The following is a 23967-nucleotide window of genomic DNA, read 5'->3' as shown; positions in this document are numbered from 1 at the left end:
CTCGGGTTCATTCCTGGGAACCATGAAGAACCGAGGGACTTTGCACGATGCCACAAACATACCAGAAAACCCATGACTCTCCCAAAGGGAAATGAAAAATCAATTCTTCCCTTCCATGAGAAGGGTCGGAGATAGGGAGAGAGAGACGTTTTCGAAGATCAAAACGGTTCACCCAGACATAGTGCTTCCATGCGTGGAATGCAATCGTTGAACCTTCAGATGTGTCTCGACGACAGCCGCGGTCCCTGCCTTCGACAACTCTTGGGCTCTTGCAAACTCAACGAAACGAAATTTGAAAGCTTCTCTTCGGGGGATTCAATCGGGCTCCAGGGTAGTCTTCTTCTGAACGATGGTCGCGAGATATATCACGCTGCTCCGCTTGGTCTTCCGGACAATTACCGGAACTAGGGTTGGGATGTTAAGAGCGGCTAGATGCTGCGCTCCAGTCTTCCGTATAAGGCATATCTATTATTGTCAAAGGGCGGTTCACCTCGACATCTCACTAGAGCGTACCCAGGCTTGTCTTCCCGGTTCGTGTTCGTATGCAATCCCTGGGCCATGAAACGATAAGGATAGATGCAGGCGGATTGGAGAAAGCAACGTTTGACGGGACAAGATTCAACCTTCCTTTTCTTGATCATTATTGTTCGAGATTGCACTCACTCCTATATGATTAGTGATAGGGTATCTAGGCACATTCTTGCACCCGCCGAGGCATGGGCCAGTTCCCCATTGAATTACTCGCACAATTATGGGACGAGAGGGGATGCCTTCGATCCGTGCCTGGGGTATAACGATGAGAATTCGGTCCCGACTGAATGGTCGAGGTGAGACCAAGTTTGATTGATGGCGTGTGGGGGACATGCATCCTCGCCACCAAAAAAAAAGGAGAGATATCCAGCGAAGAGGTGCAACGACATGCAAAGTTGATGTAACCTCAGTGCGCGCTGGGAGGACACAGGATTCCCTCCAAGTCGAGGATGAAATCCAGTAGACGCGGCTTTTGCATACACGATTAATTTGTACATACGGTGCATATTCACTACAGGGACACGACAGGGACAGGACCTTGCCCCTGGAACTGTTTCGCAGCACTGCCCAGAGTGATCTGTGAGTGATGGCCTTCTTCTAGAAGGTTTCTTGAACGGGCGCAAACCTTCGCGAGAAAATGCCCGGTTGGCCTGAGCGGCTTTGGACTTTTGACGATGGGGAGGACTTTGAAGAGACAAACCTCGCCACGGCAAGGGGGCCCGGGGAGTGCTTCCGGCGAGGGTCTGAGATGAAACTGCCGCAAGGTTTGGTCCTGGGTTTCGTCCCCTGTGAATGGTATTATTGTTATTATCATCGTAGACTTATCAGCCAGTTGACAGCCTCCTCACCGATATGATAATATCTCCATGGTTGAGAGTACAGATTACCCCCTATAATTTGAAGACCAACCACGGGCGAAAAGCTGCATGTGAATCCTCGCTTGACGGTGTCCGAGGAATAAAAAATAATGTTGCTCTTGATAATCCTTGACGATATCCTTTTGTATTATGCATATGAATGTCCTTGGACGAGCATCCAGAACCCGTTCTCGACAGGTCAACCTCCCCGGATATTTTAGGTTGCGCGAAGTCCAGATGCAGGGATTCGGATATCGCGGGCTCAATAGGACCCTCAGTACCCTTGCACCGACGAGAAATACCAAAAGGCTTTTTGACTACCTTTTTCTTGACTACTTTTTTTCGAAAACGGGTGCAGAGAGAGACAGCTCGACTGCTGGTTAACCGAAAGCTCAAGAGGGTATATAACTACATGATGTAGAACGAAAAGGGTTATGTATGTACATTATGTCCAGATTAAAAATAGTTGTAGAGTAAAACATTGGACACGAAAGGAAGAAGAAAAGCAAAAAAAAGTGCGCCTTGCCTGGTATCTATATTGCTTTTTAAACTGTTGTCATTAAGGATACCCCTCATCGTAATGATATCCCGTCTTCGCTATGATTGTTACGTACTTCGACGTCAACTGCAAAGGTTCGTGTCTCCTTGATTATCCGGGAGTGACTCGACTGGCTGTTCGATTCCCAGTCGGCGACACCGCTTTCGACCTGCGATCCGTGACCGTTGTATGCACGGCTACGTTTTGAACTCAGCACGCCCAATTCATTAAATTCATCAGTTTCTTTGCGCCCTGCCCTTCTGCCCGATGATTTGGAGCCAGACAAATTGTAGCGGTATGTTCCCTTACCAGATCGACGATACTGGTCATCCGCACGAAGTAAACCCGATTCTAGGCTGTCCATGAACGGCTTGAGGAACGGTATACAAGCTGTGACCACCGCAAGTGACAAGACGGCCTGGTTGCAGATGGACATGGGCCAGTAATCAAATGTCGCGTTTCTGGTGGTTTGAACCCGGTTGAGGAAGTAGAGCTGGAAGGCTACCGCTGTTACAACCCTAATTATGGCTCTTAGTACAGGTTCCGTCCGGAGAGGATCTCTCTGGGGTAGGTCAACATACAATAAACGGGCTGCAAAGACCGATGCAATGGTAATTCTGCGACGAGTCGAGGTTTGAATCTGAGATGTGATGACCAGCATCAGGACAACTTGAACGACGTCAGTTATAATGTTGATTGCCCCGTAGAAATTCCAGAAGTTCGTCTTTCGCCACTTTGTTAGCTGATCTGTCTATATGATACTCGGCATCTAAGATGTATCACATACCCTTCTTATACACCCGTTGTTGACATAGTCCCAAGGCCGGGGCAAACTGCATTGGAAGCCAACCACGAAAACAGATGCGACGGTCCATAGAATCACTGTAATCCCAAGAGAATATATTGTATACTTATACCGCTTTAGAAGGGCGAATTGCTGATTTAGCACGAGGAGTGATAGTTTTGTGAAGCAAATGGTTGCAACCGACAAGAAACTCGCTGCGTAATCAGCCTGAGAGAGATCCCATTAGTTTACGGAAAGCCAGGCCTCAGGATGGCATTCGATGTACCTTTAGGACTGTTTGCAGCTGGGATTCACTTAATGTGTCAACATACTTCCCCCACCCGTTCTGGTTCTGGATTCCAACGGCAATGGATTGTCCGATAGCAAATATCTAAACGACGGTCTTAGCACAGTCAAGCGAAAAGAACTCAAAACGGCCAGTGCTCACCAAAGACACCAGAATCAAATAGTCTTCAGCGGTCAGAAGTCTCCGAATCACGACTTTTGTGGACGTCTGAGCGATAACTGCGAGGATGGCGGTGACCAAGAATATCCAGACGAAAATATCCACCAACGCAGACTTGTCGACGTCTGTGATCAAAGTCTGCGCCATTCACACGGTCAAATGGAACCAATATCCACAGGCCCTTTTCTCATGATAGATAATACACAAGTATCAATGCGAAATGGGGAATAGAGCGTCAAGATGTCACAACAGGGCGGTAAGCATCACCATTATCATCGAAGACAACAGTAACTGAACTCGACCACAAGGCGAAAAGAAAGCTTTTAGGACGGGGAGAAAAATCGAAAATCAAATACCAATCGAATTTTGATGGGATGGACAGGAGGATTATTTATTTGATATGTATGTATGTCCCGGGGAGCCTTGGGTATTGACAAGGTCGATGTGTGACAGACGCAGGTCAAAATCTGTGGCCACAAGGATTCCCCTCATCAAGGGTGTTTCTTGCTGATCTCCTACGCATGACCAGAGGACACATGCAAAGTGCAGAGACGAATGGCCGCTCTGGTATCGAGTATTATTTGCAAAGAAGTTTGGAAGGCCGCCCGGCTGTTTCCGAAGAGCATTCCATCAGAATTCCTCCTTGGCCCCCAGCACCGAGTCGACGGTCTGAGTTCGAAGGATGCGTTCAGAGTCCGTGGGATAATACATCATTGCACGCTGTGGATGGAGCCCATGAAGGGCAACGCAGACTCGCAGAGTGGCTTATCAACATGGTTATGGCTGGGGCCATCCTGATCGCAATGAGCTGCACGGTCGCCCTTGGCGCCGGCGAGAGAGCAAGAAGATTCGTCTCCCGCTGAACTCTCCACTGATGCGAAGAACCAGACAGAGTTAAAAAGACCCGTTTTGTGGCCTTCGTATCGAACTCTATTTCCCGCAAATCTCCTGCCTTCAAAGTGCTCCAGAGAGCAGATCGATTTTCTCGAATCAGGCTGTGACTGTGATTAAACGCCTCTCCTAGCCGGGGTTTTGGGACTTGTTCGTGAATCAACTGTCCTGGTTAACCGGGGTGCTCTCTGGTCCTCTCTTGGGTGACCGTGTTCCCCCGAATCCTGGCTTCCAATTGTCGCAGAAATGAAAATCTCTTTTTCAAGTCGAGGCAGGGTGGATGGAGGATCAATCACAGCTCCAAGGTGCTGGCATGACCCTGGTCCTGTGGCTTATGGGCGAGTTCGTAAAGATTTGAGGACTCCCGGACGCTCGACTTGCAGCAGCAAGCCGGCATGGATCCGTGATTGGCCAGTTATCGACTGTTGACCGAGCGGAGGAGCGCAAGATTGCGTTTTTCAGATCCTGGAGGATATGGTGGATTTATTGAAACTGGCAGCATTAATGGGAGCGGGATTGATTTGAACTAACTACTGAACATGGCCGGCCTGCATATACACTGGGGCATTCGACAGCTCGAATAATGCAAAACTCGGCATTCAAGCAGACAAGTCAAATTGGGCGACAAACTAGAAGAACTCGCACTTCCCCTGATTCTTCATGTTATTCTCAACCGTTCTGGCCCCAAGACAGATTCTCGTCCCTGTGAAGAGTCTCAGGAACGGTGGCGCCTGAGATCTGGATAGGGTGATTTCGATTCGAAAGTGGCCGGCGAGAAACGGACTTTGGCGCTGCGCGGCGTCTCTCGCATGTGAAATTAGGTTCGCTTCGGAGGATATTTCCTCCCAACTCGTACTCCATAAGTTTAAACGGATTTTGATGCGGCCTTCGTATCCCCCAAGCTCCTGATACACCAAAACGCAACTGAACTTAAGCTCGAAACTCTGGACGGAAAAAGCTAGTAGTTGTTAGTTCCTGTCGCACAGAGTGCATCTGTAAGCCATGTGGCTAGTAGCTATTTTTACGAGCACTCCGGACTCCGGACTCGCGCACAGCATCGCGCACAATCGCGCCAGATTTGCTGTTCGATCGGTGGAAGCGACGAAAAAGAAAGAAGACAGGAGGCGGCGCTAGGCCCGGTTAGGCTTACTGCCTCAGCTCACCGCCAGATCTGCAAACGGTGCAAACACGCCTCTTTCGGGTGTTCTTCAACCTCCAACAACCATCCCAGGATGCATCAACTCATCCTCTCGCCCAGCAGCATCCGCAGAGTCCAATGCCTGGAGAGGCGGCCCTTGACGTGCCACCGGACTGTGTGGCGGGCCTGGTTGCCGGTGATGTGGCAAGCCGCCGCATCGCCCGTCCCTCCCTCACAGAAGCAATTCATCGACGACGGGCCTGGTCCAATGAACCACCACGCAGATCAAGGATCAAGTGCGACCTTGGTGTCAATCTCTGCCGCGTGAAAACGACCCTGCAAATCAGAGTTCCACACTAACCCGAGACCCTTGTTCGCGGGCCCAGGATCAAAGTTACGATATGCCTCCTCGGCTTTTCTGTCTCATAGTGCAGATGCGGATGTGTGGACTGGCTCCTTGGATGCAAGGCTAATCAGAATCGTGAGCCCAGCAAGCCCTTTCCGACAAGCGACGGCCCCAAATTCAGGAATCTCTCCTTCAGTGTTCACCGGGCTCCTTTCCACCATTGCGGCAAGTCTCTTCAATTTCCCCACGCCGTGTGAAAACATGGCAAATTCCCCCAGACCCTAGTTGGTTCCAGGCACCATGTCCATTTGAATGCATGGCAGCAATCCTCGACGACCATGCACTATTGGCCCAAGATGACTTGGATTCCGTGTACCGAGAGCTTGCTCCTCTTCCTTTTGGCGTTATCGCATCCATGATTAGTCGAGACCCTCGTTTCTGGTTCTCCAGACATCCTTCATGCCTCTTTCCGTTCCCTTTTCTCTTCCCCTCTCCCTCGTCCCCTTTCCCTTTCTTGCCCCGATCCTCCTGTCTGCTTCTTCTTCTTCTTATATGGGAACCTTGGGATTTCCTGTGCAATTTTACTCTCATTGATGTTCCGTCAATCATTTGGTTTGAGGGTTTCCTAGTCTCATCCAACTTCGGGGGCCTTTGCAATGATGAAGGAGGAGCCGGCTCGAGAGCTTAGCTCTTTCAATGGCCATCAGGCCAAAGTTGATTTCAAATCCGCGACAAGCGAGCTCTCGCAAGATCGGGATCGCGATGAACTTCTTCGATTAGGGAAGAAGCAGGTTCTAAGGGTATGGACTGATCCTCATGCTGACAAGGCCTCACGTATCACATCCGTTGACTCTTTTTCGCTAGCGAAACTTTGCGTTTATGTCCATTCTCGGCTTCAGTTGCACTGTACTTATCACCTGGGAAGGCGCTCTGATTTTGTTCGTCACCGGCCTGCAGAATGGCGGATATGCTGGTTTGATATATGGCTATATCTTCGTGTGGATCGGCAACTTTGCGGTTTTCGCTTCTCTCTCGGAATTGGTTTCGATGGCTCCAACATCTGGCGGCCAATATCACTGGGTTGCTATGCTTGCGCCGCCACGATGGAGTAAATTCCTTAGCTATATGACAGGATGGGTCACGGTTCTTGGATGGCTGGCTTCCATTGCCTCCACTTGCTCCCTTACAAGTGGTCTCCTACAGGGCCTGATTGCGTTGACTCAACCAAACTATGCACCCGCAAACTGGCACGGAACACTTCTATTCTGGGCGGTGCTTGTTTTCATTGTGTTTATCAACACAGTCGTCAGCAAACTTCTACCCAAAATTGAAGGATTCATCCTTATCCTCCACATCTTGGGATACTTTGCTGTTCTTATCCCCCTGGTCAAGCTGTCGTCGAAAGTGGACCCAGAGTTGGTTTTCAAAACTTTCAATAACGAGGGCAATTGGTCAAGTCAAGGCTTGTCTTTTCTGGTCGGCCTGACTGGAAATGCGTTTGCTTTCCTTGGTGAGTCGCAAGTTCAAAGATTTGGGGTATAAACTGGCTGACAAGCGACATAGGACTTGATGGTGCTTACCATGTATGGCTTATTTCTCACTATAATTCATTGGGTCGGCTACTGATGATGCTTTAGATGTCCGAAGAAATCCAACGTCCTTCTGTCATCGTTCCGCGATCCATCATGCTTACCCTAGTCATCAACGGCTGCCTGGGTTTCTCTATGATTATTGCAGTCCTATTCTGCACTTCGGATCTCGGAGCTGCTCTTGATTCACCCACAGGCTTTCCGTTCATGGAAATCTTCAGACAAGCCACGCGCAACACCGGAGGAGCCGCTGCAATGGCTAGTATCATTTTTGTCCTTGCAATGTGCGCCAATGTTGGGTTCCTTGCTTCCGCATCAAGAATGTTATGGTCATTCGCTCGTGACCGTGGTGTTCCTGGTTGGCGAATTCTCTCGCGGGTAAGATTGCTTCAGTTTAAAATGTTGGAAGGAGAAGAACTAAATGACATTTAGGTTGAAAAACGAACAATGGTTCCGGTGTGGTCAATTGCGACCATTACTTTTATCTCCGTCCTTTTATCTCTCATCTCCATAGGCTCTCTCACAGCCTTCAACATTGTCGTGTCCCTGACTGTCGCCGCTCTCTATATAAGCTACCTCCTTGCGATTGCGTTGCTTCTTTATCGCCGCCTCGCCGGAGGCATTTCATACGCCTCCGACTCCTCCAACATGCTGGCAAATACAGCTGGTTCTCGTCTAGTTTGGGGCCCCTGGCGCTTTGGCAAATTTGGCCCCTTTATCAATGTCTTTGCCTGCTGCTACCTTCTCGTGATTCTTGTTTTCAGTTTCTTCCCAGCCGCTACCCCGGTGGAGAATGCTATCGACATGAACTATAGCAGTGTTTTGATTGTGGGCGTCATGCTATTTAGCTTGGTGTACTATTTTGCGTATGCTCGGAGAACATATGAGGGACCCCTTGTGGAGGTCGAAGCCTCATGACTTCTCGGTTTGCATACGATGCCAAAAAGGCAACGGAAAGCCATTTAAAAGTTCTTGGCTTCACAATGGGATTATATGTCCAGAAGGCGGAGAAACTGTGTTAATAGATACACCTCTTTTGATATTACATTATAATAAGGCACTTTCAAGGTAAATAGTGGGATTAGCCGGGTATATACAACTCTGCAAACAATGAACTTCTCCGTTTTTGAATGCATCTATCGAAAATCGCATATTTATTGTACATACATACATGTAGCGAAGACAGAATGGCAAATCGTACTCCACATGCTGTCTAGCTCTCGAGTTCCAGTCCAGCTGTCACACCCTCGATGAACTTGGTGGCTTTGTCTAATCCCTCTTTCGAAAGGCCAGCTTCGTTACCGCCATGCCCTGCATTCTGCGCACGTTTGGTAACTCTTGAAACCGCTTGCGCGACCTCCTCGTCATCCAATATACTCGTGCCGTCCTCGCCTACCATCCCCCCACTCCTCGCAATGATTTCCGCCCACCTTGCATCGTCCTTCCCCTTCAACACGGGGTCACGCATAATCGCATTCTTCACCAATCCCAACGCATGCAGCTTCCCAATGGCGCTCGCCAGACTCGTCCCCACCGCCTCAGCAAACTCGTCAATCTGCTCGTCCGCCGACGGCGAGGGTGCCATGGCCCCGAGGAAGAACCGGTTCGTTCCGGAGAGGTAGATGAGCGCCGCGCACAGTCCGTCAAAAACCGTGAATACAAGCGTTCGCACCGTGTAGAGACGGGTGTAGAAACTGGTCGGGATCGCGACCATGTTGAGCGCTCCCGTCGCGTACGGATCGTACGCGGCCACGAAGCTCAGTTCGGCGAGGAACAAGATGAACGCGGTCCAGAAGAACATGCTCCGCCACCGGGCCGTCGCGGTGCCGACGACGGGTGCGGACGTGACGATCCCGATGACCAGGAGGTGGAAGAGGTGCGGGAGGAGGATGTTGAAGGGGATGTAATAGATCAGGTATGAGTTGGGATTCGCGGGGCTGCAAAAGGGGCAGGAAAGAAGCGTCTCGGGTCCGAAGCGGAGGTAGATCTTGCGCGCTTGGGGAAGGACGAATTGCGCGCGAAGGAGGGTTTCGGTGTCCGTGAGGGGGCGGAGGCGTGCGAGACGCTTGAAGATGAGGTCTGTGGGTGTTGAGAAGCGCGAGGAAGTGAGGGCGAAGATGTTTGGCGCCGGAGCATGTGGGTTGATAGGCAGGCTGAGGATCAGGAAGAGGGCGGTGGAGAGGAAGAGGATGTTGAGCGCGCGGGAGCTCTTGGGGGGGAGTGGCTTTGGAGGGACATGTCGTTGTTGCGCGATGGATTGTCGCACGGAGCGGTATAGGGATATGGCACGGGGTATAAGAATGGGTGCAAAGAAGATAGTGAGAGACTTGATGCTGTACGATTCCTGTCAGCTTGTGCCATGCTCGCCGGGTTGAGGGTTAAAGAGAGCGTACGTGTCAAAGAGCGTCATTTTGAATCCAACGAAAGGACTGGTTCAGCATGTAGAATGATGTTGAAAGGCGGAATTACATGGTCGGCGCTGCATGCGAAAGGAATGAATATCAACAATCGGTGAAGATGCCACAAATGTCACTTCTCCCCGTCTCGAGACGCGTGCTGCGGTGATGGAGCTGGTTGGTTGTCAGTTGATTCCACGTTGGCGTCGAGATGATGAGACCAACGCCAAGAAGGGAGCTATCAATATTGTTTAAAAATAGTAAATTCTTATGTCCACCTTCACATCAGGGGAAACAAATGGAACTCGCTGAAGGACGGAATAGGCAGGGATAGATACAAGTACATTAATGTAAGAGGAAGATCATATCGTCAAATGCTCCGAGTTAGAACGCCGCACTCCGCCAGATTTTGAATCCTTGATAAATGGAAAAAGGAACCCCCTGCTGTTGCCATATCAGAGCCACACGATAGCGCACAATATTTCAATCGCCACACAGCCCATTATTACGTGAAAGTTCATACTCGGTCGGAATACATTGCAGGGTGGTGAGCAAGGTTCGGTACAGCCAAATCTGGCTCCGCTGTAAATCTACCGAACTGGTCTGGGTTGTCGTTGATCGGAGAAGAGATCTTTATCGGGATTCTGGGAGTAGCACGCATCGAGGCAGTCCTTGTGGATATCGATTTCGGGCTCGAGTAATTAGAGGACGATGAACGGTAAGTCGGCAGCGAATCTTTACGCGAAAGCTGAAACGACTTGTGGCTGCTATCCCTGGTGATGACTTTTTGCTCTGCAACTGCTCCATGAGCCCGGACATGACGAGCAGTGACTCCAATGTTTTTGTCCTGGAAGACGAAGCTCTGACAAGAGACATGAGCAAAGACCCTAAAACCGATCAAGAAATAAAACTTACGACAACGATATTGATAGTGCCGACAATTATCACAACGATCCCAGAGGAGATGACAATCCTCCAAAACGCCAACCCCAAAGACTCTTGGCTTGTTGCTTCTTTATTGAGGTTTCCTAGAGTCGACACTCCGATGACAATCATGGTAACTCCGAGGGTGACGAATCCCGAGTTCTGACCTAGCAACGGCCAGTTGCGATTGAAGTATCCACGGAATACGTTCAGCTCGGAAACTATGAGGAAGACTAGGACTTCTGAGTACGGGCAAACCAGGACGGTCACTTTGAGTGCACTTACGACTGACGCTGGCAACCACCACATGTGTTACGGCGTCGAAGAGAAAGAATTTGCTGATAATGAACGTTTTAACCAGCATAACAGCACAAGCAGCGATTACGGCGAGAAGAGCAACGATGTTCATGGCCCTGACAACATTCAGGATCACGTACCCTGGACCAGCCAAGGGTAGTTTAATGAAACCCATCCTTAAAGAAGCGGGCGACGCGAAATCGGTTCGAGTAGATGGTCGGTATACTGTTAGTGAAAATCGGGAGATGAAAGAGACTCGAGCGGTTATATTTCGTGTATATCGAGAAGAGAAATTGTAGAAGCAAAAAAGATCGTAATCAGCGAAGATGTAGGAGCTTCACTAGAAAGGTATTGAAGAGCCTAGTAACCTGACAGGCAGCAAAAGATTTGGAAGAATGAAAGTAAAGGCTTAGCGCTGCGGATTCAACATAGTGCTGAATGTGCCTATTGAAGGCAGCAGTGCAGGACGCCTCAAAGGACAAAGGAAAAGCAAGGAATATTCTTCCAAATGAGAGGAAAGAGGAGTAGATGAAGAAATCTTTAAAGAGTGAACAATTGATCACAATGAGAGGAACAGAACTTCCATGAAAAAATACTCATGAAACACAGAGGTTACGAATGGGAGAAAGTAGGAGCCAGTCCATTGAGCAGGCGTCCGGACAATAGCGAGGGTGACCGCTTCTTGTACTCGATTCCAAGTGTTATTCCCGGATCACTAAAACCTGTGAATCATTCGGATTCTGGCAATTTCCGCCACATTGTGAATGGGCAGCCAGGGGCAAGCTCCATGTTTCATAAGGGGTTCGCAAAGAATGAAGGCGGATAGAAGCAATGGACAATCCAAGGCTCTCTGGACATGAGTGAATCCCACCCTGCAAGAAAGTTTCTTCATCGACTGGCTGAGAGAGTCAGTTGGGCGGGTTGACCATGTTAACGCTGAAACACACATTCATTCCTCAACTGATGGTTTTGCAGTCAAACCCGCACGCTCATAGGCCAGTTGTTTGGCGCTGGCTTTGGAGCAGCATGTGGGGGCCTGACGAGCGGCTCTTCAACTCCCAGCGCGTGTCTAAATATATGTGCCCGAGACTCCATGCGGCCTATTCTTAGGAGCAGCGACGGGTATCGAGAAGAGAAGAAGAGACGATGGGAAGATGAGAAGAAGAAGATGAGGTTGGAGGTCGGAGGTTGACGGGTGTCCGTTTCTGGAAATTAGGGCTTGGTCGAGCAAACAGCGCAAACAGCGCAGCCCCACCCCCAGCTTCACCGTATTTAAGGCACCGGCCAACCTCGACGGTCAACCATCATCGGCTCGCAGGTCGCTCCTGAGTCCGTGAAGGATAGTCAAGAAGCTACAACTCTCCAAGATGGCTCGCGGAAATCAGCGTGACAAAGCTCGTGAGAAGACCCAAAAGGAGCTGGCTTCGCAGGTACGGACGCTCTGGATGTCATTGATCCTGCAATTTTGCTTGCTAGCCGTAGTTAACTAACCCAACTTCCTCATAGAAAAAGAAAAATACCATGTCTGGCAATGAATTCGCGCGGACGAAAGAGGCCCAAGCTGCGATCATGCGGGCAAAACAGGAAGCAGGTGTGCAGAGCAACTACCCCTGAAGTTCTATTCATTCCGGGATCTACCTAACAATCGCAACGTACAGCAAATGCAAAAAAGGAAGAGTCGGCGAAAAAGAAATAGTTCGTTTTCCATTCCTTTGGATATATAATGACCAGAGGTTCATATGCACGGCATTGAATCACCCGCCCTCATGCGGTTTACGACATACGTGAGGGGAGGAATAAATACGTCGGATACCGCGTCGGAACCGGGAGTGGTGCAATACTTGGATTTTGGATTTTGGACTTTTCTCTTTCTTTCGGACGACGAAACGACAAACCAACTCAGTGACTTAGCGACAGCGTGGTTTCAACTTTAACCCAAGCATTTTAATCTATCTTCCCCGTGCTAAACTCGAATTTTATAGCACGAAAACTGAATTCGTGCTTCATTTTCAAGGAACTGGGTAGTCTAAGAAGGGCGTTCACCTCGATCCTTATTTGAACGAGTTTTTGCCATAGCAGCTATATTGGCCCAACGCGAAGAGGTCTTGGTAGGCTGAACAAATCTGCAGCCCCCTTGCTCAGTGATGTTGTAGTCTGCCGAGGAGATAGTTTCTGAATCGATACCAAACCTTGACAAGGAAAGAGTGACAAATGTCCATAATGCCTCTTCCTCCCAACCAACTGTAAGAGCGTATTCGACGGTCTTTTCGACAGTGGCCGTCTGAACCAGCGCATCATCCATCATCTCAAGTAAATAGACTAGAAAAGTCCAACCTGATATATCACGTGGGTGCCCGAGGCACCATCTATGCACTCCTTCTAGCTGTGCTCTTGCTAGCGCTTTGAAACCTTCAACAGAGGATTCTGCTCGACTAGGCATTTTTGAATCCCCCTTAAAACGGCATTCCAGTAAGGCAAATACCTCCCGTAGATAGTTAAAGGCGTAATAGTTCATGGGATGTTGCTCCCCGGCCTTGAGGCCTACTGCGAGTTGACCTTGGAGAAGCGCTTCACTAATTCTCAAATCATCCATGTTCGCTTGCTCAGAAGGCGTCGCGTGCGGTGCTAGCAGCACTGACTGCATATGGCGAGTGTCGAGTCTTAATGCCTCGGTCATGACCCAATACCGATGATACCAGAGGGTAGGAGACTTAGCATGTCGGTGCAGGGGAGACCGAAGCAAGGTGGTAGTGAAGGAAAATTCCTCCCCTAGACTTTGAGCAAAATGATCCGGCGACCAGGAATCTTTCAAAGCAAATAACCTCCGCTTGCGCCAATTGCAAGCCGTCAAGTGCTCAGAATCAAACAGCAGGATTATTTCCGACGCTACCCTTGTGCTCTCACTTAAAAAAGGACTTCCAGATGCGCGCTCGGGACTTGAAATGTCCATGTCCTGATTGAAGTTTCTACTCTTTATAGAGCTGAAAAAGACCTGTCTGGCAATGAGAAATGTCTCAACAAGCGCTCGTTTTGTGATTCCGACGTTGACGCCATCGCACAGCAGCGGGCCAAATCCTTGTGGGAGAATCTCAATATCATAGATTTGTCTGTTTCTGCTAAGAAGAATATCCGTCAGGGTTTTATATATATCCCCGGGGTCAGGCATCGTCTCAAGGGCTGTTTATTTCGATATGGAGCTGGTTTGAAGGTGCTCTGGACAGGCGGATGGTGCAAACCAAGCAAACAAGCTGCATCGTCATTGCTGGCAACAAGCAGAAAGAGAAACAAGATCAAAACCCGAGATCTCAAATCGCCAGCGCAGCACGTCTTGTCCGGAGTTTTGCGTAAACGCGGACCTTGACGATGAAGTCTGAACGTTGATGCTCCCGCCGGATACTTTCGAGAGTTAGAATATTTCGCCCCCAATCTACCGATGCGCAGCCTCCCACATTGTGACAACAATTGAACACTGCGCGCTGTCATCATGGCCTCCCTTCTCATTATCGTCTTCCTCAGTCACGTTGTGACATACTTGATTAATACAATTGGCGCCACTACAGTCGACAATCTGGTATGTATCTACATTCCGCATAACAGGTGCTCCGTTACAAAAACTGATGTTATTCTGCTTCAATAGTTATGGCTTCTATATCTCAAACTTCCCAATAACACCTCCAGAACCGCCGTGGAGCAAAGACGACTGAAGGGGGAGGTCGTACAACTGAAGCGTGAAATGAAGTCCACGAGCTCCCAAGATGAATTTGCCAAATGGGCAAAGCTGCGAAGGCGGCATGACAAGGCCATGGAGGAGTATGAGGCTAAAAGTATGTCTATACCCGGCTTGAGTGTTTTCTGATGGCTGTGAACCGTCATGCAGCAATCCTTACTAAATTTTTGCTTTAGATAAAGCGCTTGGAAAGCACAAAGGTTCGTTCGATTTAACGGTGAAATCGGTGAGATTTTTCAGCACTACCGGTTTGAAATTCTTCCTTCAGTTCTGGTACTCGAAAACACCCATGTTTGAACTTCCTCGCGGATGGGTCCCATGGCAAGTGGAATGGGTCTTGTCGTTTCCACGAGCGCCGCTGGGCACCGTCAGTATCCAGGTTTGGAGCGGGGTTTGCACGACGGTTGTCAGCCTTGCGGGTGACGCTCTCGGTGTTGTGATCCAATCTTTAATTCTCAAAATGACCAAGCGGGGAGTTGCGAGGACCTCTGAAGGGCGACCAAGCCAACCGATGGCATTGAAAAAGGAATTATGATTTCATGTTTATGATCTTTAAAGTACAAAAAGCCATTATGTATAGTACATTAACCAAACTGAGGGACGTCAAGACGCGCAAAGAATTAAGACAGGGGCAACGCAGGTAATCTCCATTAGACATGAAATGTTCATCAGATATAGTTGAAGTCTTCAACAGTCCTTGCCTAGAAAGGTGGGACCTCTGTGCTTGACTCTATAAAATGTTATCGTCATTTGAACTTGTAAACTGGATCCGACCCCTTTGACAGAGCATCTGTGATGGGAGGCTGAGGCGGCTTGGAAACACATAGGAGTCACCGAACCACACAGGCACCCACACCGCTTTCCATAAGCTACAGATCCTAAAAGAAAAAAGGGTTGAACTCCTCGCCTCAAGAATAAGCCCCATCGAGTTATCCATCGAACTTAGAACCATACGATCCCAGGCCGACAAGACAATCGCATAGCTATCCAACCACGACGAAGAGCAATCACCTCCTACCTGAACCTCACCAAACAGACTCCATCCGTTCCCCTAGAAGCCTCCTCCTCCCCAGTATCCACAAAGCACCCAGAGGACCAACAACTTTGATAGGGTTACCTCGAGCGCGGACTCATATCATCGTCCCTGTCCCTTCCGCCGAAACGGCAGGGTGGTCTCGAAGTAAACCCAACGAAGCCTAGTCCAACAGGAGCGACGAGATAGCGGAGAAGAGTACAGACGGCTCATACGGCTAGGGTCGAGTCTGAAAGGGCGAGAGGCAAGGAGAGACGTAAGCCGCTATCAATTGCTTTTATGGCGGCGCGTTTCCGCATTGCCTGACACGATAGATTGTGCAGGACGTCCGGGGACTTTCTCCCAAAGCTAGATATGGTATGAGCAATCACCTCAGATGAGAGTGAAAGGCTCTGAGCGTAAGCTTTGAATGCGATTCTTTGAGCGAGGAGTTGAGGAGAAGAAGAAGAGAAAAAGAATCTTTTGCTCGGAAAAAGTTGTGTTTGGCTTAAGTAACTCCGCAGGGCTTTCTAACTAGTCCAAATCGGGATGGCGACAGATTACATAAGCTAGTCTGCCTACACGTCCAGTCTGGGCCATTAAGGTGATATCAACGTCTCAAGATATCATTAAGACATTTTTGTTGAGCCTGGATACTGAGTCTAGCAGACCGGTACGGCGCGAGCATCTGGATGCAGTCAACATCGAATCCGAAGCCGAAGAAGAAACTCGATATGCAGTACCCCCCCGCAAATACTACCCTATCCAGATTGGAGAGATTCTCAATCAAACATATCGCATAGTTCATAAGATTTCTCATGGCGGCTTCTCTACTGTTTGGCTTGCTGAAGACCTGAGAAGCCACAGGAATCTTGCAATCAAGATTATGGTATCAGGCACTTTTGGAGAAGATGAATATCAAATCCAGACTGTTTTACATCAGACTGTGCAGGATAAATCTCAATTGGTCTTGTATGAAGATGTCTTTCTTCTTTCTGGTCCAGAGTCTGATCACTATGCCTTTGTGTTTCCATTTCTTGGCCCCAGTGTTGGATCTATTATGGGACGTCAACTGCCCATTTCAACTCGAATGCATGCTGCTAAACAACTGCTGCAAATCATTGACAGCCTACACAGATCTGGCTTTGTTCACCGAGGTAGTCAGACTTACCCTCAAATCATTTTGAATATATGGAAACTAATGTATTTGTTAGACATTAATGACATGAATGCTTTGTGGGGTAGTACCCTCCCTGAAGGTCTCAGCATAGTGGATAAATACAGGATTCTCGGCAGACCTCAGCGAAAATTGATCCCATATAATACTTGGAAACCGGGAGAACTTGTGGCACCAATAAAAGTTCCTATATCATTCTGCTCAGAGAAGTTCTATCTTGCGGATTTTGGCACAGCACTGCAGATTGGTAGCCTGGCAGTGTCAGATGCACCAATTGTGATTCCGCCTCAAGAATATTGCTCTCCAGAGCGACTTCATGGCGCCACGCCTCACTATTCCTGTGACATGTGGAGCTATATGTGTGTCTTCTCAGATCTTTATTTTGGGGGCCCTCTCTTTCGCTGTTTCAATGATGTTGTTGCATGTCTAGGCCCTGTGTCCGCAGATTTAAAAGGGAAATATCTCTGGCCGAAATTCAGTGAGGATCGATGGTATGACCAAAATACCACTGCTACTGGCCTTGAGGACCGACTTCAATTGCACCAACCAAAAGTTAGTTCAACTGAGATGAAGCTTCTCCTCTCAGTTCTGAAAAGAGGTTTCGCCCTTGAACCCAAACACCGTCTGACTGCAGACCAACTTCTCCAAAATCCCGATTTCAATACTCTTATCAATCTTTATTGTGGCTAGGGGCCTAAGGCAAGGGCCGTCGCAGCTTCCGATACAGTGTGGTGTGGATTCAGACAAACTTTGCGCCAATCTATAAGAACGTTATCGACTTAGAAAAGATATAAGCTGAGAATGCGCAACAAACCCAATATGGGGTCATGTACTGATAAACATTCTGAACAAGTGATATTCATACTTGGTATTCACTACATACAAGAATTTAAGTTCTGTATAGGTTCCCCATGACCAACTTGTTACTCTCTATTCTATGACAATCCATCAACAGACAGTCCGCAGATTGGGTATGCATACGTGAGTATTTTTCAATCCCAGAACATTTTTGACCTGGCTGTTGTCACACAAATGAGCAGCTGCAGCCTTTTTCACCAGTTTTGATTAGTTTTTAAATCATATTGACTCCTTTCTAAAAATCTCTAGTGAGAAATTGACAGTAATGCAGGCTGTTCTTGCATTATGTATGTGTGTCTGAGATGATATTCAATTTAGTGCCACATGTGTAGAGCTTAGCACTCTTGATTGTATGGGCATGTGACACAAGTGCTTGCATGAGCTGCCCGATAGCATATATACAGAGAATCTCTTTATAAGCTGGCATATGTATTATTGCAGAAATGTTTCCAAAATCACCATCACACATATCTTACATCGACAGACAGGGACCTAGAGATCCGATTCTAGCAACCCCATCATATGTCGGTTTCCCAAATACCAGTCCTCCAATGATTGGGCCATATCGACATCGAAAAAATCGGGCATTGTTCCTTCGCTGTTATTATTGCCAGCACCAGTCACCCCCCTTGGCATATAGGGTGCTAGCGACGGCCCAAGTCCAAGGGCATTCAAGTAGCTGTCGAATTCTTCCCCTGGGTAGGTGGCGGGCTGGTATGCTGAAGTTTCATTTGCATTTTCAGCCTCTTGGAGTTTTGCATCCACATATACTTTGGCAACCTGATAAAATACCATACACAAGCGGTATAACCGCTCAGCACCTTCCGAGAGCCCTCCCGCGGCTTGGAGACTAGTTGCCACCTCTTCAAGTAGTCTCAAGTCATCCATATCACCCGATGATATGGTATGACAGAATGTCACTAGAAACGGGACAAAAGGGCACTGTAACAAGGTCCTGGAAATGCAAAATCAGCTAGCTGAATCACGCCTAGTAAAGGTCGAAGGAGGCCTCAATTCACTAAAGGGGGGGCATGCGAACCAGTCTACATATCCTTTCAGCACATATGTATCCTTTCCTTGAAATGTCATCATAACTTGCTGATGAAGTTGTAATGCTTTTCGGGCAGCGTCCACGCACTTTGAACTGAGTCCAGATGGAGTTTCCGGTGGCTGTGACGGAGGTACCGCGCGATACACCAAGGTTAAAAGCATATAATAACTTAAATCAGCGCCGGGTAACATCCACTGGAAGAAAAAAGCGTGATACGCTTCGCCAGGATCGAATTGAAGAATTTCATTTCTCCAACTCTTGATCTCTTCCTCAAGCTGTTGTGCCTTGTGTAGACGCACCGCGGCAGTATCGGCAAGCGCGCGAGAAGAGAACAAAAGTTCGTAGATCCTGCCAGCGATTTTACTGTAATCGGTCCAGTTCCGGTAAAGCGTGCGCCAGGGACGTAGGCCAGGGTCTGCTGGCAGCTCCGGAAATTCAGCGGCAATATCATAATCCTGAAGTGAGGATGTCCTGCCTAGACACAACGACATGCTTTTATCCATAAGATAGACAAACCAAAAGACGGACTTTTCCATTGTGGCATTTTCTGAAGATGCTCCTGCATCATCCTTCCTAGCTGTGCGGTGATAACCTAAACTCTGACACATTCGGGCCGCTATAGCAGTAAAATTCCAGCAGAGCGAGATCTTTGAAACCTCAGTGGCATGAAAAGCCTTGGTGGCATTAGCGCTCCAACCTGTGTCGGCAGTGAATGGGCAGAACGTACCCCAAGAGCTAGAGCCAGGATAATATCGTAACTAGGCTCCACGAGCAGATCAAAGCTGCTGATAACGGTTTCGAAATTCGATGCGCACAATTCAGAATATTCTTTGAATTTATCTTTCGGCTGATCATCGCCCCCATAATAATAATATTCCTTGAAAAGATATGAGAGAATACAATTGACTGTAGCAAACTGTGCGCTCGAATACTCATCCATGCAGAAATACACATCTTTACAAAGTTGCGTAAAATACGGCAGGTCCACGATCGGGAGAGTGAGAAACAAAATCGGATAATGGTCTTGGATAAATCAGTAAGATTCTATTGATATTCAAGCGGCAGGAGTTAAACAGAAGGAAACTTACCTTTTGAGAGACGTAACATTGAAAGGACCGTGTCTAACGGCGGGAGCTCCAGCTGAGAAAGATCAAGGTCCCTCCTTGGAGTTTGGCCACGGAATCGAAGAGTATGGATTCCCGAAGGGCGAATTTGGCCCTTCACTATATCCCGTAACGACGACAAGGCTTGAATCATCGCCGGATTTTGTTCGATATTCGGACTACTCCCCATGGTCTGCTCAAATATAGCACTCGCAAGGACTGAATGCGCACTGAAGGCGGATTCGCCTTCAAAATGGGCACTGGGGGTCATGACATTTGGCTCCTGAATAGCGGAACGAATTCTTGGGCTATCTGTTTGCTGTGAATTACAACTGGCGGTTTGGGAATCAGCCAGTGTTTGGCGTCCAGGAATGGACAGCGCGAGGTCTTTTAGAAGTCGTTCAATGTTTGTAAGCCTTTCGTCTATGGTTTCGATTTTCTTCTCACTGGCTAGGAATTAGATATAACATGCCGGGAGGGACGGGTCCTTTGCAAGAGGGTAAAGCATACTACTGGTGCGAAATCAAAACCCTCTGGCGTTGCTCTTTCACCCGTGGGGAGGTTTTACAAATGCTCTTCGCAATGCGGCAGTTTGAACATGGGGAAGCTCTGTCACATTTGATCTACGTTTAGACCCCGTGTTTAGTAGTTACCCAAGTTATCGAAGAGATATAAGGCTTTTTTACCTTGCGGTTGCGGCAATTATCACACTGTCGCGAATACCATTAGTGCATACTCCTGTCAAAAAAGAAAAGATACGATTTACCGCCCGGGAGCCTAAGACGGGTTGCTCAGAAATATCGTCCTCTTTCTCTCCGGTATCCATTTTGATACCTCGTGCAAGGCTAGGTCAACGTTTGCCACCTTCTGCCCGCGCCTGCATGTATACCTCGCTGTGCTATTTGGCCTTTAGTTTGTTCAGACAACACGGCTCTTGTCCTGCTATAACTACCCATGAATCAGAATCCTGTGATCTTTTGTTTAGTTATGAGAGAAGTTGGAACCTTCTCTTGAAAGCCACAGAGCTCTGTTCATAAGTTGCGATGTGAGATTGCCAAGACCGATCGTTTCAGTGTCCCCTGTCAGCTCCGGCTGGTCTCTATGAACTAGCTTATAATAAAATGAATATTCTATGAAACTACTCCGTACAAGCATGGCCTTCTCAATTATAATAGCATGCAAAGTCAATCATTTAATCGGTTTTGAGTGCTGAACTACTGACAAATAATCCAGATTGGATGTAGTTACGCCTCCTGTTACAAAGGGGAAGTCTGCTTCAACCTAACCACTAGATATTCATATCCAACTTTGATACAAGTCTTAGCAATGAGGGTTCGTTAATTATGCGGGCGACAGCGCCCGTTAAGCGCGATTGCGCGGCGTCAAAAACCAGGTACGAAATGGTCAACCTAATTCCAACGGGCTCGGTTGCAGCGCACGGGCAAGAGAAGGAAATTCAGGGGGGAATCATCAATTCCGGTTCTATGGTGCCGTATACACATGAAATGCTGCCGGAACATAAGCCTCGGTGAAATTTTGGAAACTGATACCCGGCTTATAACGCACTCTGGCAAATTCGTGCAATAACCGGGTAAAGTTGCACGCCAGATCAAATATATGGGTAGCTAACTCAAAACCAAGGATTCATATGACTCCATGCGCAAGCCGCAAATTTCAATACAGAGCAACAAGGCCGACCGTGCTTGGAGGTTGAGGCCACATGTAAGGACTAGCGGGGTGGTCATAAAAATGTTGACGGATTGCCCAATTTCCGGCTAATAAGCCACACTGCTCCGACGGGGTATCTCTATAAGGCACGTATCCAGTTATGCTAAGATACAGCCGTTTGCAAGGTGTAAAAAGGACAAAGGTGCGACCATAGCCATCTTTATAAGCCATGAGACGAAGTTGCGGATCGGTAATTTCAAATTAATCCCCCGGGATTGCCAGTGAGGAGGATTTAACAGCACTCGGGTTAGAGAGGTTAGCATACAACTGTTCGGTCATAGCATGTCGTAGCCTAGCTTCCTCTTGTAAAATAGCTGGCTGAGTATGGCGCCAACGCGCCCGAGCGGCCAGTTCTGCTCCACTAACAGAATCGTTTCCAATACCGCAGTCCCGATGTATGATCAAAAATTCAAGAAGTGTCGATCGGAGACAGCCCCACAAATCTTTGGATGCTGTGCCCTTCAACCGTTTGGCGAGCCGTAACATTCGGGACACAATCCAGTTTCGCTCCCCGTCATCGGAGATTTCCCCGCCTGGGAAGCCTCCATTACCCAGGAACATCCAAAGAATAGATGTGATACTGGTACCGGTGGAGGGGTCAAGTTTTTTAACCTCAAAATTGATCCATTGTAGATATTCGGTGAAATCTCGGGAAGTCAAATAATAATCGTAAAGCGCAAGGTTGAGATACAGCAAACATGCCATGCAACAATACTCATCGATGTAGCGAATATCACGTATGCCGTGGTCATAGTCCGGAAGGAAAGTTAAGATATCATATAAATGCGAAACCTCACCGAAGAATGGAGCTTTATTCAATATATTTTTTGAGAGCCGAGTTTCGCATGAAGGGGAACCAAGAAGAGATTTTTGTATGTCATTGAGGGAACGGAAAAAAGAAAAAAAATCTTCGCAAGACTGAAGGGCGTCATAAGTGTCCTGGTCAGCAAAAGAAATTGATGCATCTGAACGAATTTTCGGGGTTGGAAATGGAAGGCATGGTGATACGTCGGGCGTATCCCCTGTCCACGGAAGCGAGGCCCCAACAATGGCATTTGGTGCGCAACTGAAATCCACCCTTGAGTTTACCTGTCAGTGAAAAGAGTTTGCAAAAGTCTGCAAAGAGCAAAAGCGTACCAGTAAAGAACCTTTTCCATAAATTGGCTCGTAGGGCTCGCAGCACGCATCCCACGCATACCTCCACGCCTTCTAAGTAGTTGAATGAGGCCTCGAATATGCAGGCTTTCAACATTATCAGCCTTGGACCATTTCTAGGGAGGTGTTAGCGACGTGAACATTGCTAATTTAGCAAACTAGCCTGGACAGTTGCAATCCACGTACTTCGATTACCGCCATACTAGCTGCGGTGTAGATGGTACCTTCCTGCTTCCCCCATGGATCACTCTTGAGACGCTCATTGAGCAACCTCAGCGCCCTCATTTTGTGGGTCAAGGACTGCACAGTATCGGCTTGGCCTTGGACACCAGCCATATGTTTTGCCGCAACGGCCAGCATCGCCTGGAACGGAACAGGATCATGGATGGCAACTCGATGGAATATTGCCCGAATCGGATTATATTGATGCGCATGGCCCATCTTGTACATCATAAGAGGGTATCTCGTAATAACTTTTGAAAGCTGTGAGTACACCATGCATAACCATGAACCCAACATCATGAGGATAGAAGTGAAAAAATAACAGGCGACTAGCATTATATGACAACTTACAGTGAGGGATAAGATTCTGATCCGGTTGTCTCAAGCTCAACGGATAGCTGTCAAACGGATCTATAACCCCAGAACTCGGGCCAGCCTGTGGATCCGAGCTTGGGGACCCACGAGACAGTTTGCAAATTCCGATCTCCTGGCCTTGAGCAGAAGGCAAAAGGGATGGATCCGATTTCCCGCAATTGACCGAGCTGACACTCGATTCGGAGCTGGGACTCGCTTTGGAATCGCAAGAGCTATCGAGCTCTTCCTCTCTTATCACCTCGCTGCCAGTCGTCGTCGTAGTCCACCCACGCACTCGTGCCTTGTTCGACTCTAGGCGGGCAATACCGTCCAGTCGGCGCTGGTGGACATATTGGCGCATTGCATAGCGCCGTACCTGCCTACGAGACTCGGAATCTGTGACCAAAACGAACTCGAACTTCCTAGGGCCATCTCTGCTTCTGCAGGGTGGGGGCGGTCCCGTATGTGGACTGACGCGACAAGAAGTCAGATCAGAGCTAGAATGCAAGGGATTCGGCGTTCTCGAGCTATTCTCGTCGTCGTCATTTGAATTGCTGAGGTTGAGCGCCCTTCCACGAGCAGAAGTACTCCCCGCAGCCTTTTCCATAATTCCATTTTCTGTTGAAACCTGGGTGCCAGGGAAAAAGTAAAAGGCGGGACCGCAGTATTAGGAAGACGCCATGGATCACAACATCCAGTAGAAGCTCATGCAGCGCGTCCAAGACGCAGGTGAATGGCAGCCAGACACGCCCGTCAATGGATTCAGCGGTTCAGCAGTCGAGGCGGGTCGAGATTGAGGTTTGAAGACGCATTGCCGAATCTG

General features: G+C 48.4%; 10 protein-coding genes across 10 annotated transcripts; 5 read left to right on the top strand and 5 right to left on the bottom strand.

The window, feature by feature from the left end:
* Positions 1 to 315: 315 nt before the first annotated feature.
* UREG_05622 (uncharacterized protein) lies at positions 316 to 3323 on the bottom strand (the record flags this gene model as incomplete). The annotated part of the gene is made up of 9 exons (XM_002584887.1): positions 316 to 465; positions 514 to 551; positions 1157 to 1317; positions 1441 to 1796; positions 2003 to 2444; positions 2508 to 2595; positions 2714 to 2808; positions 3043 to 3101; positions 3159 to 3323. 9 exons carry the CDS (start codon positions 3321 to 3323, stop codon positions 316 to 318), a joined length of 1554 nt encoding a protein of 517 aa, XP_002584933.1.
* Positions 3324 to 6210: 2887 nt separating this feature from the next.
* Positions 6211 to 8058, top strand: UREG_05621 (uncharacterized protein; the record flags this gene model as incomplete). The annotated part of the gene is made up of 5 exons (XM_002584886.1): positions 6211 to 6351; positions 6416 to 7061; positions 7115 to 7134; positions 7189 to 7518; positions 7573 to 8058. The coding sequence occupies 5 exons, from the start codon at positions 6211 to 6213 to the stop codon at positions 8056 to 8058; spliced, it is 1623 nt and encodes a 540-aa protein (XP_002584932.1).
* Positions 8059 to 8353: 295 nt separating this feature from the next.
* UREG_05620 (uncharacterized protein) lies at positions 8354 to 9550 on the bottom strand (the record flags this gene model as incomplete). The annotated part of the gene is made up of 2 exons (XM_002584885.1): positions 8354 to 9473; positions 9534 to 9550. The coding sequence occupies 2 exons, from the start codon at positions 9548 to 9550 to the stop codon at positions 8354 to 8356; spliced, it is 1137 nt and encodes a 378-aa protein (XP_002584931.1).
* Positions 9551 to 10341: 791 nt separating this feature from the next.
* UREG_05619 (uncharacterized protein) lies at positions 10342 to 10917 on the top strand (the record flags this gene model as incomplete). The annotated part of the gene is made up of 2 exons (XM_002584884.1): positions 10342 to 10593; positions 10642 to 10917. The coding sequence occupies 2 exons, from the start codon at positions 10342 to 10344 to the stop codon at positions 10915 to 10917; spliced, it is 528 nt and encodes a 175-aa protein (XP_002584930.1).
* Positions 10918 to 12124: 1207 nt separating this feature from the next.
* On the top strand, positions 12125 to 12371 carry UREG_05618 (uncharacterized protein; the record flags this gene model as incomplete). Its single annotated transcript, XM_002584883.1, has 2 exons — positions 12125 to 12187; positions 12264 to 12371. 2 exons carry the CDS (start codon positions 12125 to 12127, stop codon positions 12369 to 12371), a joined length of 171 nt encoding a protein of 56 aa, XP_002584929.1.
* A 412-nt stretch (positions 12372 to 12783) lies between these two features.
* Positions 12784 to 13707, bottom strand: UREG_05617 (uncharacterized protein; the record flags this gene model as incomplete). Its single annotated transcript, XM_002584882.1, has 1 exon — positions 12784 to 13707. One exon carries the CDS (start codon positions 13705 to 13707, stop codon positions 12784 to 12786), a length of 924 nt encoding a protein of 307 aa, XP_002584928.1.
* Positions 13708 to 14241: 534 nt separating this feature from the next.
* On the top strand, positions 14242 to 15019 carry UREG_05616 (uncharacterized protein; the record flags this gene model as incomplete). The annotated part of the gene is made up of 3 exons (XM_002584881.1): positions 14242 to 14328; positions 14395 to 14581; positions 14661 to 15019. 3 exons carry the CDS (start codon positions 14242 to 14244, stop codon positions 15017 to 15019), a joined length of 633 nt encoding a protein of 210 aa, XP_002584927.1.
* A 1702-nt stretch (positions 15020 to 16721) lies between these two features.
* Positions 16722 to 17363, top strand: UREG_05615 (uncharacterized protein; the record flags this gene model as incomplete). The annotated part of the gene is made up of 1 exon (XM_002584880.1): positions 16722 to 17363. The coding sequence occupies one exon, from the start codon at positions 16722 to 16724 to the stop codon at positions 17361 to 17363; it is 642 nt and encodes a 213-aa protein (XP_002584926.1).
* A 660-nt stretch (positions 17364 to 18023) lies between these two features.
* UREG_05614 (uncharacterized protein) lies at positions 18024 to 20511 on the bottom strand (the record flags this gene model as incomplete). Its single annotated transcript, XM_002584879.1, has 6 exons — positions 18024 to 18486; positions 18670 to 19256; positions 19310 to 19605; positions 19671 to 20131; positions 20196 to 20308; positions 20452 to 20511. 6 exons carry the CDS (start codon positions 20509 to 20511, stop codon positions 18024 to 18026), a joined length of 1980 nt encoding a protein of 659 aa, XP_002584925.1.
* Positions 20512 to 21614: 1103 nt separating this feature from the next.
* On the bottom strand, positions 21615 to 23505 carry UREG_05613 (uncharacterized protein; the record flags this gene model as incomplete). Its single annotated transcript, XM_002584878.1, has 4 exons — positions 21615 to 22491; positions 22551 to 22684; positions 22755 to 23041; positions 23142 to 23505. The coding sequence occupies 4 exons, from the start codon at positions 23503 to 23505 to the stop codon at positions 21615 to 21617; spliced, it is 1662 nt and encodes a 553-aa protein (XP_002584924.1).
* Between the last annotated feature and the right edge of the window lie 462 nt (positions 23506 to 23967).

The sequence above is a fragment of the Uncinocarpus reesii genome, genomic scaffold (genome assembly GCF_000003515.1).
Source record: "Uncinocarpus reesii 1704 scaffold_3 genomic scaffold, whole genome shotgun sequence".
Lineage (NCBI taxonomy): Eukaryota > Fungi > Ascomycota > Eurotiomycetes > Onygenales > Onygenaceae > Uncinocarpus > Uncinocarpus reesii.
The sequence above is the reverse complement of the archived record's forward strand: the minus strand, read 5'-3'. Positions and strand labels throughout refer to the sequence as shown.